A 17,636-nucleotide genomic window follows, 5' to 3' on the forward strand; every position below is an offset into this window, starting at 1 on the left:
CTTGTCATATAGGTATACTTAGATTTAATAATTTTCATGTTGTTTATTATACTAATACATCCTGATATGATGTCACAAGCTATAGAACACAATAAAAAGAAATAGGTACACTATGGGGTAATTTGTCTATAGTTAAGGTAAATTTATGGAGACTTTGAAGCAAGTGGTTCAAATTCCAATTTAGCCCATACCTGAGGGAGGAAAACAAAGCACTTACTGGCTTTGGTTTGGAAATGTGAACTTGAACAGTGATTACTGGAGGGAATTGTGCTGATGTCTGTAAACAGTTTCAGTATTTAAAGGGTGGCTGCAAAGAAGAGAGAGAGGGAGACTCCCTTTTTAAAGAGTCAAATGGAAAAGGTGAGGGGTAGTGGACATGAGTTACTCCTTGGGAGATTCCAGCTGGACACAAGAGAAAACTTTTTCACAATTAGAACAATCAGCCATTGCAGTAATCTCTCCAGGAAAGTGGTGGACTCCCAGCATTGAATACTTTTAAGATTAGTCTGAACAGGGTGCTTGGACAGCTAGTCTAAGTCATGCTTTGTCTAAAAAGGTGGGACCAGTTGACCCTTGAGGTACCTTCCAACATGGTATTCTGCGATTATTCTATGTTTTATTGTATTAAGAAATTTGAGAATTGTTTCTTATTGCACTTGATGGATTAGATTAAATGTCCTTTCTGGATTATTGTATCCAACAATTACTTCATGTTCTCTTGAAGACCTTTTGTAGAAGACAGTGAAATTGAAGCATATAAATGGAAATAAATTTATTACAAGTTGTTAGAAATAGTCTTGTAAAACTAGTTGCAAAGTAGTAATCTGCTTGCTTTTTTGTCTCACGTTCTTTAAGTTATAAAAACACCATTTTATATGTGTAGTTAAATGTATGTTAAAATATTGAGGCCTTGATACACTGTCCTTCTATTAGTACTTCAAAAATAAGACTTTTTTTTTTTTTCCCATAAGCTATAGCTACTGAGAAAAATTCTGTTCTCTTAGGAAAGAAAGCTGTGATTGGAGACAAGCACTGGATGCCAAGCAGAAACAGCTGAGAGAGCTGAAAGATAGTAAAACAAATACCTTTAGAAGATTTGGACCACATATTCCAGCGTTTCTTGAAGAAGTTGAAAGAGCCTATAAGCAAGGGCGCTTTAAACAAAAACCTATTGGACCTTTAGGTAAGAATGACTGCTGAAAAAGACATTACTTTATGGGATTTATTGCATGGCCGCTAATGTAAACAGTGATCTTCTAGAAAAACTATTTGTTCTTTAAGGAGCTTCAAACCCACCTTTCTTCTGTACTTCCTGGACTAAAGGTTGTATCTGGGTACGTTATCTTTCTGTCATTTTTCCTCATTTTCCAACTGTTTTTGTTAAGTTATTTTATGTAGTTACAATGTTTAAACTTTCAATGCACCTCTCTGACTCCCTCACATTCTCTAAGCATCGGACCTCTGTGCTTTGACTGCTTGTTCCTTGAGGGATAGTAATATCCAGATTTTGGACAAATTCTGTTCAAAATGTTCAGTTGACTCGTGGGCTTGTCAAACTTGAGATATTTGGCATGGAGCAAGTCAGGCAGAACCAACTAAGATTTTCTTGATAAATTTGGTTTAATTCTGTTGACCAGCTCTTACAGTGACTGCTATTTTCAGTTTGTGAATGGGAGTAATGGTTTCAGCATATTCTGGATGTAAGTGTAAAGGTCAAGTACTGAATTACTTCAGGGTAAGAATGTCCAAACACACATACTGCTGAAGACAGGCAATATAATGGAAATCTTAATGTTTGTTTAACTTGCAGCTTAGGTGTTCCTCTGCCTTCACCTGTAAAGCATTAAATTGTTGATAAGCAGTCTTTACCTTGATTGATATACTTCTGCTGACCTGCCATAGACTTGGTACCTTAATAGAAGTTGTTAGTGACCTGTCAAAGAACAAAATGTATGCCTCCAAATATATGCAAGTGTTTCTATAGAAAGAGAAATAATGTGTCTGTTTTCAGGGTAGATTTTTATGGAGTTTTTTAGTTAACTGTTTATTTTTTTTTCTTGTAAGAAAAGTTTATTTTAGATTCCTAAAAAAACCTCATAATGCAACAAAACAAAAAACTAGAGTTGTGTAAAAGTGCACTACTGGATGATTTGTTATGGAACACAGTTCCTAAAGCCTTGTTTTTTATGTTTATTTAGGTGCTTTCATTCATCCTAAAGATGCTGAGCTGACCTTGGCTGTTGAATCTTGTTTAAAGAGCCTAGTTCAGGCATTTTGCTGTGACAATCACAGTGATGAAAAAACTCTTCAGCAACTGATGTCAAAATATTATCCACGTGATTTTAGACCTCAAATAATTGTGAATAAATTTCAGAATACAGTTTATGATGTTAGGCACAGGTAAGTTTGTTGTTTTGAATATTACTGCTTAGCCTTTACGGTTCACATTATTGTTAATTGAAAGGAACCATTATTTTACTTTATTTATTTTTAAGAATCTCATATGAGCTTTATGAATGGGTTTTTCTCCTTCTTTTCTTCAGAGGAGTCCATCATCCAGAATTCCCATCAGTTCTCACAGCACTGGATATAGATCATGCTGTGGTTGCCAATTGTTTGATCGATGTGAGGGGTATAGAAACAATCCTGCTGATTAAAGTAAGGCTCTCCATTCCCTATTGGTCTTTAAAGAAAAAGTGTTTTCTCTTTGTATGGAGCAAATACAGTACTTTAACTGGTAGTGTCTGTAATGGACAAAAGAGGTAGAGAAAGGATTGTTTTTTGTTTTTTTTTTTTTTTCCTATTTCCTCCCTCTGAGGAGAGGTAAGGACCCTGATGGCTCAGTAGGCCCCAACTGTATCAGTTACGAGTGTTACAGTGCAGTGCACAGACATGTATGTGATCACCGGAGGGCTCCAAGTAAGCCCCTCTTGGCATTAAACAAACTCTCAGTATCCCAATTCAAGCATTGTTTTCATCATGGGTGGGACGGAGTGATTTAGATAGTGGGATTTACTTAAGAATCAGTAAGGTTAGAGCTTTTGCTCTTTATTTCTACACACTTTTGCTTATTTCCCTGTTCTCCCCAACACTACCTTCAGAGGTCTCAACTTCTGTCTGCAGCAGGCAGATCACTGCTGGTCATGAGACAGCTGCTCACAGATACCTGTTTGGGCTGTTACTGGCCAAGGGCCCAGGGCATTCTGTGGGATTTGCTTCCACATAGCTTTCCCCATGTGTTTCCAGGATCATCTTTGTTCCTGGGGTGTTCACCACCACCTTTTTCTGGGCCCCTAAGTGGTATAGTTTCCCATCTAGTCCATGTATGTGTAATCGTTTCGGTCTCGTGTCTATTATTTGGTGGGTTCAGGAAGTGTCGGTTTGTGTAGTTTCAGACAGCCCTTACCAGTTGTACCCAGCAACTCGTAGTTAGGTACCAATTTTAACTGTAGCAGGCTTATGCTTGAGAGTTCAAAAATTTCCACAGCTACCTGCTCATGGGAAGTTATCAGCTACCTGTGAGCATTTACATTTATTTTTTCATCTACCACAACAACCAGAGGCCTTTTAGACTCTGCAGCGTTAAAGCATTTAAGAATAAAGAGTGCAAAGAAACACGGTTATGGATAGAGTCTGGTAAAATAAAACAGTAGCAATAATCAGTTATTAAGTATGATTTGAATGAGGTGACTAGCAATTGAATTAAGCTGACATTATTTTGATAACAATCTATTGCTTGATCACTGTAAAAACATGTTAATGAGCTGTTTCCTGCAAGTTAATTGATTTTTTTTATTCTCTGTTACGACTGAAGATACCAACTCATGCAGGTAAGATTACAGGTAAAATGTTCAAAGATAAAAACGTGTATATTTTTATTTAAAGAAAGTAGGGTGTTCTATAAACAGCAGAACTGATAATGCTTACTTTTGTGAATTTCATTTTTCTCCAAAGCCACTTGTCCTAGTTTTTCCTCTGACATTCCTACTGAAAAAGAGGCAGTTTATGCTATGTCTAGTGCAGAACTGACTGTTTACTAAGCTTGGCTGTTACTGAATGGGATACATAACAGCTGAACCTTTTAAGCTTTTCTCATGACAGGAATGTTAGTTTTGTTCTTCTCTTTCGGCTTTACCTAACCACTGGTTTTCATAATGTTATTATCTTTGAGCCCTACCTGAATAATTGCAGCCGAATCTGAAAGAAGTTGAATAGGTATTGTGTGGAAGTAAAAATACTTCTGAGTGGGTAACATGATTGCCTGGGACAAAGGCACTTGTGAGTCTGGCACTGGCAATATCTTTTACACCAGCATGTTTCCCCAAACTTTAATTGAATATTGTTTGTACTTCACAGCTTGCCTTGGAAAATTGTTTCCTGTATGTGTTTTTTCACTTTTCGTAAATACAGCTGTGTGTAGCGACCTTTCAGTTAGTGAGTTTGGATTTTTTACCAATGGCAAATTATAAGGAGCTAGACTGCAGAATGTACAATGTAGATAAATTTGTAATAGACTAAAAGAAATAGCTAAACTGAGTGGGTTTTAGAGCATGAAAATTTCCGTCAACTAGAAAAGCAGATTCTTGACATTACAGATTTTTTAACATGCTTTGATCACTATATTTCTTCTTTCTCATTAGGATTTGAAATTATTTCCAGGTGAGAACTTCTAGACAAGTTTTAAGTTGATATCTTTAATTGGGGTTGCTTTTCCATTGGTATGATAAGGCCATTGTATTTTTCAGAGTAGCCGTAAGGCTCGCGAAGTAATGCAGTTTAATCGGCCCCCAAAAAACTGTCGAGAAGCTTTCACTGCTGAAGGTGATCAAGTGTTTGAAAGACGGTATTACTCTTCTGCTTACTTCAGGCCTAAGTTCTTAAGCAAAGATGTTGAAGCAGAAATAAGGTTAGCATCTTGTAATGTTGTGTTTGTGAAAAGTGCCCTTGACATAAATAGTGTAATTGCATATTTGTCTATTTACACGTGCACTACTCTCTAGTCTACAGTTTCTTTCTGAGATTCTTTGCTTCTTCTCTGAGAACTCTGGAAAACGTTTTGATTTCAGTACTTTTTTGTGATAGGTACAAACTTATACCTAGACACTGCTCAACTTGTGGCATGTAAATTTTGCCCAGCAAGTAGGGATTTGCTCGACTGAATACTCTAGGATATCTAGCTACCTTCCTTTTTATTTTATGTTTGCTGAAAAAGAGTATGGACTCAAAGATGGTTGTTTATTTTTGTTTTTTTTTAATCTAATACCTGCATGATGGTATTGTAGTTTACTGCAAAGGAGGCCTGTTTTTTTTCAAACCAAAAATGTGTTAGTACACGTCATGCTACTGGTTTCAAACTTTTAATCTGTATTTTCTAAAGCATTTGATTTCACTCATGGTAGGTATCTCTGACAAAACTTCACTCCCCTGCCATTTTTTTTTCTCTCATTAATTTCAAAATGGTAGTTTAAAAAGCCAAATATATTTTAGGGCTTGCAAACTTGAACTGTCACTAAGCAAACTGTTGACAATAGGATACTTTAATTTTGATGCTTAGATTATATTACAGATGTAATAAGTAAATATTTTAATTTTAGTGTTAATGGCTGATAGTGTAGACTGAATTGAATGTTAAAAATTTATTTATGTAGACTCCCAAAGTTTTAAATAAGTCAGTTAACTATACTTTGTTAGTGTGAGTATATAATGAACTTCAAGATTATCCTAAATGTTATAGGTCTTTCATTACCAGTGTTGCTTTGGGGAATGGTGTAGGCCAGTTAAAAAGGGAAAATGTCTTCCTATTCCCCTGTCCCCCTTCAGAATTTACCCTAAAGAATGACACATTTACCTGGATTAGTATAGGTAATTTATTAAACACCAATTCTGGAATCGGACTTAATTAGTCCTTTTAATGCAGCTGTAACAAAAGTTGTCTTAAATGCTTGTATTAAGATTTTTTTAATTTTCTTTTTCTGTAATATTAGTAAAGCTTCCCCTTTTGCAGGGGTGAAAGACACTATACAAGTTTTGTCATCTAGAAATAGTAATCAAAAATACCTTTGCTTTGCATTTCAAATATTTTGACTGGAAGTGGAAAGTACAAAGCATTTGTTTTCTCTGAAGATGCAGTAGTACTTTTAGAAGTAACACCACTGCTTAGTTCAGACATACGGCCTGTTTGTGAAAATTGCTGACAGAGGTTACAGATGGTTTAAATAACATGAATGATTTATCCACCAGGCATTGAAGTAGGACCATCAAGCAGAAATCTGCTTTGGTGTTTCTTTACTGATCATTAAAACCATCCAGTCCATAACAAGCTTGACATTTTTATGTATATTTTTTTTATGGGAGCATATTTTTACCCTTTGTCATGGATTTGATTTTTGTTTATTTCTTTTTATTACATACACATGTAATGATATATGTATGTATGTAATAATATATGTAAAAGAAATAATATGTATTACTTTTTAATAAAGTCACTTGGAGAAAGAGATTGAAAGCAAAAAGGCGCATTTGACTGCATCTCAGCAACATTTACATTCCCTTGAAAATGAGATTAGGCAGAATGAAGATCATCTTCAAGGTCATCGACAGCACCAAAAAAAACTACAGGTAAAAATAAGTACAGTGTCAGCTTTTAGAAGTTCTTTAGTCTTTCTCTATTTAATTTTGACTTCTGCAGTATCTTTTGAGTGGATGAAAGTTTTTAATGTTTATCCTTCCTTTTGTTCGCTTTCATGCAGTTTGCCTTTGTAGTAGTATGCTTTCATCATTTAGGCAGAATGATAAAGGCTACATCAGTTCTAGTGTATGCTGTTTGTGTACAGTATCCTTTTTGTTTCTGCATCTTCCCCCCCACTTTGTGCTAAATCTCACAAACTTCAACTGCTTTCTTTTGACACAGGTAAGAAGTTGTGGCAAGTTTCTTCCCCCTCCTTTATTTCTGTTGAACCTTTCCTCTTCATTCCCAGAATATTGTTTCTCTTCATGGTCTTTGTTTATATTCTTAACCATGTTAATATGCTGAATATTTCACTTTTATGCTTTCTTAATTTTAATTTCTTTATAAACCATTTTGACACCTATTAGTCTTCTTTCTTTGCTTTCCAGTGCTTCAAGGTAGGATATGTATTTGTGGTGGCAGTTAAGCAGTATAAACTAATACATAAGTTTATGTTCACTAAATTACAAATAAGAAACATCAACCTGTCATGTGGACTCAACTTGCTGAAGATAAATATTTGAAGGAAACAATAAATATATTCAGTAGTCATGTTGAATGCAAATACAGTAATAACAATTTAAAATGCATGTGACTTTGAGAACAAGTTTTATTTTATAAAAATGGATTCCATAGGTAATTGGGAAGAGTCTTTGTGAGCACTAATGAAACTAAAGGGCCAAATATCTTGCTTTCTTTGTTGACTTAAATGAACAAATGTGAACTTCTCTCCTTAGATAAGCCTAAGAATATTTAGTTTCTTTTTCTTTTCAGATAAAAGTAAGAACAACAAATGCAGAAATAGCAGATCTTGAAAATATGGAAGAACACCAGGCAGTGGACATTCGTACATTAGTAAGAAGATATTATCATATTATGTCCAATAAGGATATGAAACAATGTCTTTTAATTTTGGTAGGGTTTCAAAATAAGCAAATAATGTAGATTTTTCACTAGTGTACTATTTGAATAAATAGTGAAGAATATAACACTTTGGCATAATTGTAAACATTCTGTAATGGTGTGAATTTATTTATGGTGAGTTTTTTTTCTGTGTTTCCCTTGCCTTTTTTTTGTTGTTGTGGTTGTTGGGTGTTTTCTTTTATTTTTGTTTTTTTCGAGGTGTTTTTGTTTATTTGTTTGTTGCTTTTATTTTGGTAGTTATTTCCCTCCCTCCCTTCTTTTTTGTCATTTAGTGGTCTCCTACAAGATCTGTCAGTATGTTCTTTTGGGTTTTAGTGACAACTACATTGAGCTGCTTGTTTTCTGATTAGAGAGTACTGCATGTAATCTTTTACCCTGGTAGAGATAATAAAATAAGAACTGTGTACAGTAATTTGCAAATATGTCATCTTTTATTATACTTTATTTAGTACATTGGATGAAGCCTTGGGCGGCTTGGTTTAGTCTAAGGTGTCTCTGCCCATGGCAGGGGGGTTGGAACTAGATGATCTTAAGGTCCTTTCCAACCCTAACTATTCTATGATTCTATGACAGGAAGATGAAGCTAAAGAAAATAAGTGTAAGATGGAAGCTGTAAAAACAGACATGCAGCAACTCAGCAGAAAAATGGAGGAACTCAAAAGTATTCTCCAGGTAGCTGAAAAAAACTTTGAAGAAATGAAAGAAAAAATTCATCAAGTGGAAGAAATTGCAGGTCCGATTAAGGTAGCAATAATTTCATGTTGTATTTTTAATTCATTTCCTGTTGCATGGTAAGGGGAATTAGGTTAAAATGGAGGAGAAAAGAGTATGCAACTTCCTGATACATTTAAGGTCTACCTGTGAAATGGAAACAGAGTATTCCATCTAAACCATGTGAAGAAATAAGCGTGGCAGTGTTTTGAAGTTGGTTGTTAAGTGTAGTTGCTATAGTGTTTTATGTTTAAAAAGTGTTTGTTTCCTGGTATTTATTGCTCATAACTAAAAGTGCTAAACAAAATAGAAGGCAACTTTTATATTCCTGAAAGGATATTAGATGTACTGCTGCGTGTTCTACAGCTATTTAATTAACTGTTGACATATGGCAAGTTGTGACTTCAAGGCAGGATTAGAGAATGGTAAGCACATCCATTATTATTGGTGATTGTTGTTTTTCTTGTTTGTTATTTTGTGGGGTTTTGAGGGGTGTGGTTTTGTTGGTTTTGGTGTGGGGTTGGGTTTTTTGGTTGTTTTTTTTTCAGTAAGCCTGTCTAGTTAACAGGGATGAGGAAGAAAATTGCCTTCTAATTTGTTATTCTTTATACCTCTTAGCTTCTCTGAAAAGATCTATCACTTCAACTGTATCTAGCTGATGTCACACAAGCATCAGAAGTTGTGGCTAGAATATAGTGTAAAAAGTAAATGTAGTTTTTTAAGTTTTAGAATCCCCAAAGATTAAAATGTCCTCTCAAGATTTGATTCCTAAATGCAATTTCAAGTATTTATTACGTCCTTATCAGAATGGAGTGTAGACTTTCTGATAAGTTACTGTTAAAGCTCCTGGACTTTAGGAGTTGTCTTTTGGAAAATAAAATAAAGTAGACAGTGTTAAAACCAATGTAATTACCAGTAAATGTCAGAAAGATGCTTAGGAATCTATCCCTGCCAGCTCACTTCTTGACTTACTGCAAACAGGAGGAATTAAACCAAGCTGATGCAGAACTGGAGACTAGTAAACGCCGTTTGCAGCACTATGAAGAAAAACAGAAGGAGCACTTGGCTTGCGTAAAAAGACATAAAGAATTACTAGCTGTCAAAGAAAAACAGTTAGAGGTAGGTGTGGGTTTTTGTCTTTATTGAACTTGGATGGTCATGATTCTTCTAATATTTAGTAATATATCATTCCACTTGTACATCCTACAGACCATATAACACTGAGTATTCTCATCACATCTGAAGCTGTCTAAAACAAGTCAAAGTAATTTTGTATAAATGAATCAAGGCCTCTTTCTTGTTTGGCAGAGCACCGTTTCCTGTTTTGATAGATAAGGGTTATCCATCAGAAGTATTTATTCTGTATTTTTCAAGGGAAAGATTAAAATGACTTAACTTAAAAAAAAACCAAACTATTTTAAATTGAGAATTACTGGTTTTCTGGATGCTAGGTTTCTCCTTGTACAGACCTGATCTTTTGAAGACTTTTAACTATTTAACAATTAATTGAGTTTCAAACATACTTTAGGAAAAAATGGCACAAGCTAGGCAAATCTACTCAGAGCGCCTAGAGGTCAGCAGAACTGTTAAGAGTCTTGATGCAGAAATGAATCGCTTGAGAGAGAGGATAAATACAGAAAATAATCGCCATGGAAACAGAGAAGAAATAATACAGTAAGTCATCTTTACTATCTAAAGTAATTCAGGTAAGATGGAAAAGATAGCGGAAAGAAGAGGGTTTTTTACTGATTCACAATGTATTTATATGTGTTCTTAGGATTTAATCCGTGTCTGAAGACATGGAAACATGCAGTACTGATTGTGTGGTCAGCCACTGAACTGAACATGTTTAGGCAGTGTCTGTATTACATATATGAAATTACCAACAGTCACATACCCTTTTAGGGTTTAGAAGTATCCCAGTTACGACTGTGGTGTAAATGTAGCTTGCTGTTGTTCTGTGGTGCAAAGAGTACTAAACACATTCCCAGTTTGAATAACTAATGCAGTAGTTAGGCAAATATTTGAGGCTTTGACCTCAAGTATATTTCAAGAAATGATTCGCCTCAGGTATTCTTGAGCATAGGGAGCCCAGTCATTCATTCTCCTTGATGTAAGAGTTTTATTTCAAAAGAATTAAAATGGAAGTAAAATTAATATTTTTTTCCAACTTCATTTGTGAACAGTGTCATACTTGTCTCATCAAATACTTCTAGCTTTAACATGGATCCTCAAGAGAAAGCTTTTATTTGAATGTTTTGATTATCAAATTGATATTCAGCATTTACAACAGTAGCTCATTTTTAAAGTAATGTATGTTGAGTCCAGACTTTCTGTTAATTAAAACAGGCAGTTTCATGATGCAAAGGAAAGATATACAGATGCAAACAGTAAAGTAAAGAATTTAAAGAAATTTATTAGGCTGCTGGAAGAAATAATGACACAGAGATTCAAAATATATCGGCAATTCTTAAGGTGAGTTAATTTTGCTCTAATTTCTGGTTTTAGATAAACATATAGATCTAAGCATGCACCCATACTCCAGGGTGAAAATTATAAAGCAGACCTGTGAGAATGAGATATCTTTAAGGTAGTATTCACAGCAATCTTTCTAACCTCATCATGCTCCTAGATCCAATACTGTTGTGCCCTCAGTTCAGAGGCAGCCTGGACTGACAGCTGAAAAAACAATGTGATCTCTAGAGGCTGTATACTGCTTCATACCAAAGGCCTCTACTCTGCTGACTTAATCCAAGGCAGTTCAGTTGTGTTTCAGTGCTGGTTTTAGTCATTAAAACATCAGCAACATAGTAGTATCGAAATCATCTGGACTGTTGCTTATTTTCATAGAGTATAATTAGTGGTGCTGTGCTTGTGTAATTTTGTTGTGGGCCAAATGTGTTTTCTCTGCCCTGTGCTGAAAAAATGTTGAGATCTTTATTCAGATTCTGTAGTTTGACAGCTGCTTCTGTCATGGCGTTTCCATTAGTGAGAGTGCATCCCTTCTTTCTTGTTTCAGCCCCTCACTACCCCATTGCTATCTGTTTCCCAGAGCAGTCCTTCATACATCATTCTTTTCAGCAGAAATTGAGGAATATGTGTTGATTCTGTTTGTAATTCTTGATCTGGGATCTGAAGGGGGTGCCAGTATGACTGTGACCAATAACAATGCTTAGGAGAATCCCAGCCTTTGCAGATGGAAGTATAGAAATAGTAGTAATGAAGATTTACCTGCAGAATCTGATACTTGCCTTATGGTGCCCATGTATGTCAAACTGAATCTTGTTCCTAGGGCCCAAATTTGAATATCAGTCCCACTTCAGGGTGTGTTAAAGCACCACAGTTCTTTCTTGAAGGAACTGTAATGTATTGTCTGTTGGAGAAATCGTATGCTAGAACTGGGGAGGAAGGAGAAAACTGGTAGGGAAATTAATGTTTAATTTCCAGAGTCTAGCAGAGTCCATTTAAATTCTTTACTGTCCTTAATGTGAAGTTCTTTCCTGTCCAGTATTGGAAGTGGCATGTGGTCCTTTTCTGTTGAAGTTGTGGAAGAATGGTGTAAAAACCTTCCAGTCTGTTGAAGCAGACTTCTAGAAAACACAAAGCCTTGTATGTCTTGATTTCTTACTTGGTTACTTTGTGTTGGTGATTCTCTGTAGTATGTCCAGTATAGAATGTCACCCACTCCAGAGCTTAATTGATTTGGGAAAATGATATTATTAAAGTGAGTTTATTGCTTAAGATTATGATGTGGAACTTGATAAAAATATGTTGTCACTTTATCATGTATTTTAAAACTTACGGACCTAATGTTTGTTTACTTGATTTAACTGATTTAAGGCTCCTTTCTTTACGATGCAAACTCTACTTTGACCATTTATTACGAATTCGAGCTTGCTCTGGAAAAATATTTTTTGATCACAAGAATGAGACACTTTCAATAACAGTAAGTTATTTTATATTACTGAAATTATCACATTATACAATTATTATTGCAGTTGTTACCACTAGCATATCAGGTGCTAGAACGTGCATTGCAAAGATAGAAGAAATTGTTCTTCCCTCTCCAAAATGTGTTATGCTAAATTGTAGGATGCTGTTGAAAACAAGCAAGAACAAAAACTTTATTGCTATCTTATATGGCCAGGTTGCAAGATTATATGGAATAAATTTGGAGTCTTGTCTTGTGCTGAGGATAAAAATTCACTAGCAAGTCAGTCTTTCAAAATTATTAATTGCTATTCCATTGATAGGAAGTTTACCTTAATTTGTGTGATTGTATAATGGCTCTAGTTGTTATTTAAACAACTTTTAATGGCTGACAGCTTCAATGTTATGTTATGTTTTGTTTTTTTTTTCTTTTGTGTATCTTTTATCATACCTCCCCAAAAGTTTTTGTTATGGGGGTATTTACTTTTGTTTCTGTGGGGGACTTCACTTTTACGAATTGAAGGGAAAAATGTGTATTGACAACATAAATATGTGTCGACAGAATCCTAATTAAACATGTGAAGGATTCATATCTGAAGAACTCAAACTCGGTCTGTAAAATGTCATTATGTGGCTTTGTCAAAATACGTTTTATTTTTATAGCTGATGTTTCATGTTTCTCATGCAAGAGATACATGTTTACTCAAGGAAGGTAAATTGAAAAAACAGCTCCTACAAAAAACACCAAAGACTTCACTCTAAAATAATTCTTATTTTCCTGCTTAGCTTGTTAAAGGTAGTGTAAATATCAAGACAAGAAGATGCTTAAGTTTAATCTTAGAGGGGGAATGCCACAAGGTGTCATCATAATCAATGGTACCAAAGGATTGTTCACAATGATTCATGTATTTTAGTAAAGAAACTGTTTCTCCTTTAAACTCTTGTTTCTTCAGTAGGAAACACTGGCAGTCATTCAATCTTTTAAGTGTATTTTACTGTGATGGAGGAAGATGTAGTGGTCCTAGAAATGTGTTACTAAATGATTAGGAGCCATCCCATTCCAGAATGGTGGTGGTAGCTAAGTGCATGAAATTGTTCTCAGGTGATCTCTATCTGCTCAACCATAATGTGCTTACCATTAAAATTATGATTCTGTTAGTAAGTCTCCATCTCAGGTTTAAAAATGGCTCTAATGTTTTTATTTCAAGGTTCAGCCTCGAGAGAAAGACAAAGGTACCCTTAATGACGTGCGATCTTTATCAGGAGGTGAACGTTCCTTCTCAACAGTTTGTTTCATTCTTTCTCTGTGGTCCATTACCGAATCTCCTTTCAGATGCTTGGATGAATTTGATGTCTACATGGTATAATTTAAACTTAAACTGCATTTGCTATTCTGATTTGTATAAATTAGTGGAATAGTTGGGTTATTATTTGTATTTGGTCAGATTTTAAAACACTGTAATTTAACTGTAAATAATAAATAAAAAATCCCCAAATCAAAAAACAAATCCCCAAGACAAAGCTTTTTCACTTTGCTTAATGACTTTTGAAGCTTATTTTCTTTTTGAAGTTGGTACCCTGAGCTATGAGCAACTTGCTTAACTTGGTCCAGCACGAAAATCATAAAATAGTTCCCCAAGCAGTTGTTACTGTGTTTGTCAGCGTTGCCTCTGCATATTGCTATGACAGTAGCATCTTTCCAAGATGCTGAAATGCAGAATAAATACTAATGTCAGGTAAAACTTAAACCTCATCTTTGTGTATAGCTTTCCTGCATAGGTGATTTATCAAATTTTTTTATTGCAAGGTATTTGTGCAGAAGTTTAGCCAGGTGTCCAGGAAGGGGTGAATACTCAGAACCATAGGCCCTGCAGAGAACCTCCATACCATATCATGTGTTCTGTAAATAATTACACATAATTTGTCTTTCTACTGCTGTGCCAGTAAGTGCAATGACCGTCTCCATGTTCTGTAGTTACTTTTAGTGTAATCCTGGAGACCCACCACAAGAGGACTCCTTCATCATATTTGCCAGGGAGGTACCTAGTTTCATGTGTAACAATGTATAGAAGCAGAGCTTCGTTTAACTCCTAGTAGTAATAGCTTCCCATTGCACATCTTTTTCACGAAGGCTAATGTATAAGGTTGTTTCAAAATAATAATAGCAACAGTAATAATCACAATAAAACAAGCTACAAAATAGCTTGGGTTTCATGCAGCCCTTAAATCCTTTCAGATGATTCTGAGGCAGGATTTTATGGGAAACATTATTCTACTTGAATACAGTTCATCTCAACATACTGATAAAGTAGGAAGTACTACGTACATATCAAAGGTGATAGTAAAATGCTGTGAGTAGGAGTATGTGATTGTTCCAATAGCAGCTTTCTGTTGTCTAAGTGTACTAAAATGTAGAGTTCAAGAATTTCCCAGACTATAATTTTTAGAATTTTAACCACAATGTTTCTGCAGCTTGGTTTTTATTAGACGTTTCTTTAGCTCAGCTTTACTGTGTATGAATTGATTCCAGGAGGTTTTTCAATTAAGATATTTCCTAATTATTTTATTCTTAAGCATTTGTTCTAATTTGTGCAATAGTAGGCCAGTGAAGTGCATGGTCAGTATCTCTATCTGATAAATCTTTTTCTTTAGGACATGGTTAACAGAAGAATTGCAATGGATATGATTCTTAAGGTGGCTGGCGCACAGCGCCATCGACAGTTCATTTTGCTCACCCCACAAAGCATGAGGTAATACTGTTGTGTTATTTTTGTACCAGGAAATATTGCAAGGGAGTTCTATTGCAAGGAGTATCGCTTGAAAAAAAATCAGTACAAGGAAAAAAATTTTGCTGTTTGTAGCAGTAGAAAATGAGCAATTAAGCAGTTCATTGCTGATTGTTCTGGGAATTCAATAGGATTTTCACTCTTCCTTATGTAATGTCTCTAATATGGTCATTCAGTAGGACTCGAATCATTTTATCTTAAGTAGAACAGCCTTTGGAAATGTTTCATTGTGTATAGTAGGCTCCTGGTAGCTTTTAGCCCTGTATCTCTCTTTCCTCCCCCAGACTTAACAGAAGACTTTGCATTTTCCCATTTTTTCTTATTTACTGCAGTACGTTCAAGATGTTTGTCTTCTGATTTTTTTTTTTTTCTTTTTATCTAGACTGATAACAGACTCCTTGGGGATTTTGTTTGTTCATCCCTGGTAAAGCAATACCCAGCTTAAAGGGACAGTCATTATCTAACCTTATGCTGCCAACTCTCCTCTCTATTAGGCAGATGTAATCAGTGAAGCCTGCGGAGGATAGTTAAGCAGTCTACAAAGATAATTGTAAAATATAGTTGATTTACTCTTGTCTTTCTTTATTATAAATCTGTAAGAAGTAGAATAATGGTATTCTGTTGGAAATTCTTCGTGGGGAAGTTCTGAAACTGTACTCAGGAAACATACAGAAATTTTCTGTATGGTTAAAAGTTATATTTAAAAGTTCAACAATTCAAGTGCATTTTGGTTTTTGTTATATTTTGTTACATCATACAGGTTTAGCAAACATTTAATGAAAGTATGGAGGCACCTTTGGAAAAATTCTATGTTAAGATAATCAGTGGAGAAACCTATATAAATGTATGTCTAGTAACTTTGCTCATTTTTTAGTGTGATGTGATTTTACATGTATAAAATGTGTGTCACTTCAGAATCTCTAAGGCAGATACGAACTGTGCAAGATCATCGTTTCATCTGGAGTTTCTCTTAAAAGTACCTTTTCTATAATTGAGGTAGCCTAAGTGTTAGAATCACACAATTTAAATCGTGTTTACCTCAAGCTTTTACTGCAGCCTGCCTCCAGTATCAGTTCAGTGAAGCCAGAGCTTCACCCCTACTGTTTTTTAAACCTGCAGAGAAAAAGATGGAGTTATTGAAAGGAAAACATGTTGATGAAAAGAATTAGATGGAAATACAAAAATCTGTGGGGAAGAACCACTGTTTAAATGATGCATACTTTATTTTTAGCTCTCTGCCTACGAGTTCCTGTATTCGAATCCTCCGAATGCAAGATCCTGAAAGAGGCCAAAGAACACTGAATTTCAAAAATAGGAATGACAAAGAGGAAGATCAATAAGTATTTCTCTGTATGAATATGGCATATTATTGAGGATAAATGTGTAATGATGTGTATAAAGTTACTATTTCCTGATGCTGAGAAGGGGATCTTTTGTTAGATACTCTTGGGAAAAGAAGAGGTTCCAGTATTTTTTTAATTACAATTTTTTTTTTAAAGAATTACCGTGTGTGTACAGAGCAATAATAAGCACAGTTTTTATGATGAGAAAATCCTAAATGTTCAGTTGATATTTTTAACTACCTGTTAGTATACTGACTTTTTAAATCAGTTGTTCTGTTTTGTCTTCTGGAAAAGATGAAATGTATTTTATATAACTGTGGAGTAATATTTTAATAAACAGTGAGAACTGATCCTTGTGGTAATGTTTTAGCATCTCTACGCTCTTAAAATTAGCGTTAAATTAAAAATGTTTCTTTCTAGCTCTGTTTCTTAAATGTGTGTTAATAAATATATGCAGTAGAACAGGTTTCTTTTTTTTCCAGTGGAACCACAGCAGCTGACCATGTTAGCATTTATAGTGTATATTTTCATAATTCGAGAAGTGAAAACTTATTTGCAGTATATTCTCTGGGCAGGAAGAAAGTGCTTTTATTTCCTCCTAAAGAGTTTGTAGGGAAGAGTTTGAGTTTCTTTGAACATGGGCTTACAAAACCCAGGAATCTGTGGCTTTATAAACTCTAAATTTTTTAACCCAAATAAACTCCATTCTTGAACAGCCTGTGTTTGCAAGTATATACTAAAACTGTAGATATTAATTATAACCAAAGGGACAGAAGTAATTCCAAAATAGAGGAATTAAGTGGAATAAGAATTTGGGGAAATAATACAGTAACTTTTATATGGCATTGTGTAGGCCTGCATTTTGTTGGGTGTCTCCACCTCCTTCAGGACTATAGTAGAGCAGTTAAATTAAACTTGCTTAAATAATACAAGCATTTTTGGGGGATTAGAGGGAAAAAGAACCACCAGATTTTTCAGACTGCCCCAAATTAACCTTTTTTGTTTTCTTCTCCTTTCTCCAGGAACTTGAATTTGTTGGGAGCTCTTCAAAAACAATGACTTTTTAGAGTTTAGCCATCAGAAATACATTTTTCTTTTTGACACAATGGGGATACAAAAACCACTGAGACTATTCAGAGAACAGTTCTGCACTTTCTACAGTCATTTCCTAAACAGCAATTCTTCAATAAAACCTCATTGCAGTGTAATTTTTAA

The 17,636-nt window shown here is 34.9% G+C and overlaps 1 protein-coding gene across 4 annotated transcripts in view; it reads left to right on the plus strand.

The window, feature by feature from the left end:
* Window positions 1-17,636, plus strand: part of SMC6 (structural maintenance of chromosomes 6) — a 30,587-nt gene extending 12,951 nt beyond the window's left edge. For 3 of the 4 annotated variants that reach the window (XM_057431783.1, XM_057431784.1, XM_057431785.1), the window contains 14 exons: window positions 1,005-1,183; window positions 2,199-2,400; window positions 2,544-2,658; window positions 4,746-4,906; window positions 6,483-6,618; window positions 7,502-7,582; window positions 8,225-8,395; window positions 9,344-9,481; window positions 9,891-10,036; window positions 10,712-10,837; window positions 12,203-12,308; window positions 13,501-13,653; window positions 14,945-15,042; window positions 16,310-17,636. In XM_057431783.1, coding sequence (XP_057287766.1) covers window positions 1,005-1,183; window positions 2,199-2,400; window positions 2,544-2,658; window positions 4,746-4,906; window positions 6,483-6,618; window positions 7,502-7,582; window positions 8,225-8,395; window positions 9,344-9,481; window positions 9,891-10,036; window positions 10,712-10,837; window positions 12,203-12,308; window positions 13,501-13,653; window positions 14,945-15,042; window positions 16,310-16,418 — 1,921 coding nt within the window. In that variant the 3' untranslated portion in view covers window positions 16,419-17,636. The remainder of the gene's footprint in view (window positions 1-1,004; window positions 1,184-2,198; window positions 2,401-2,543; window positions 2,659-4,745; window positions 4,907-6,482; window positions 6,619-7,501; window positions 7,583-8,224; window positions 8,396-9,343; window positions 9,482-9,890; window positions 10,037-10,711; window positions 10,838-12,202; window positions 12,309-13,500; window positions 13,654-14,944; window positions 15,043-16,309) is intronic. The other variant, XM_057431782.1, reaches the window with a different exon arrangement.

This window comes from Pezoporus wallicus, unplaced genomic scaffold (assembly GCF_028554395.1).
Source record: "Pezoporus wallicus isolate ANWC-B61680 ecotype Strahan unplaced genomic scaffold, APGP_CSIRO_Pwel_v1 contig_161, whole genome shotgun sequence".
Classification (NCBI taxonomy): domain Eukaryota; kingdom Metazoa; phylum Chordata; class Aves; order Psittaciformes; family Psittacidae; genus Pezoporus; species Pezoporus wallicus.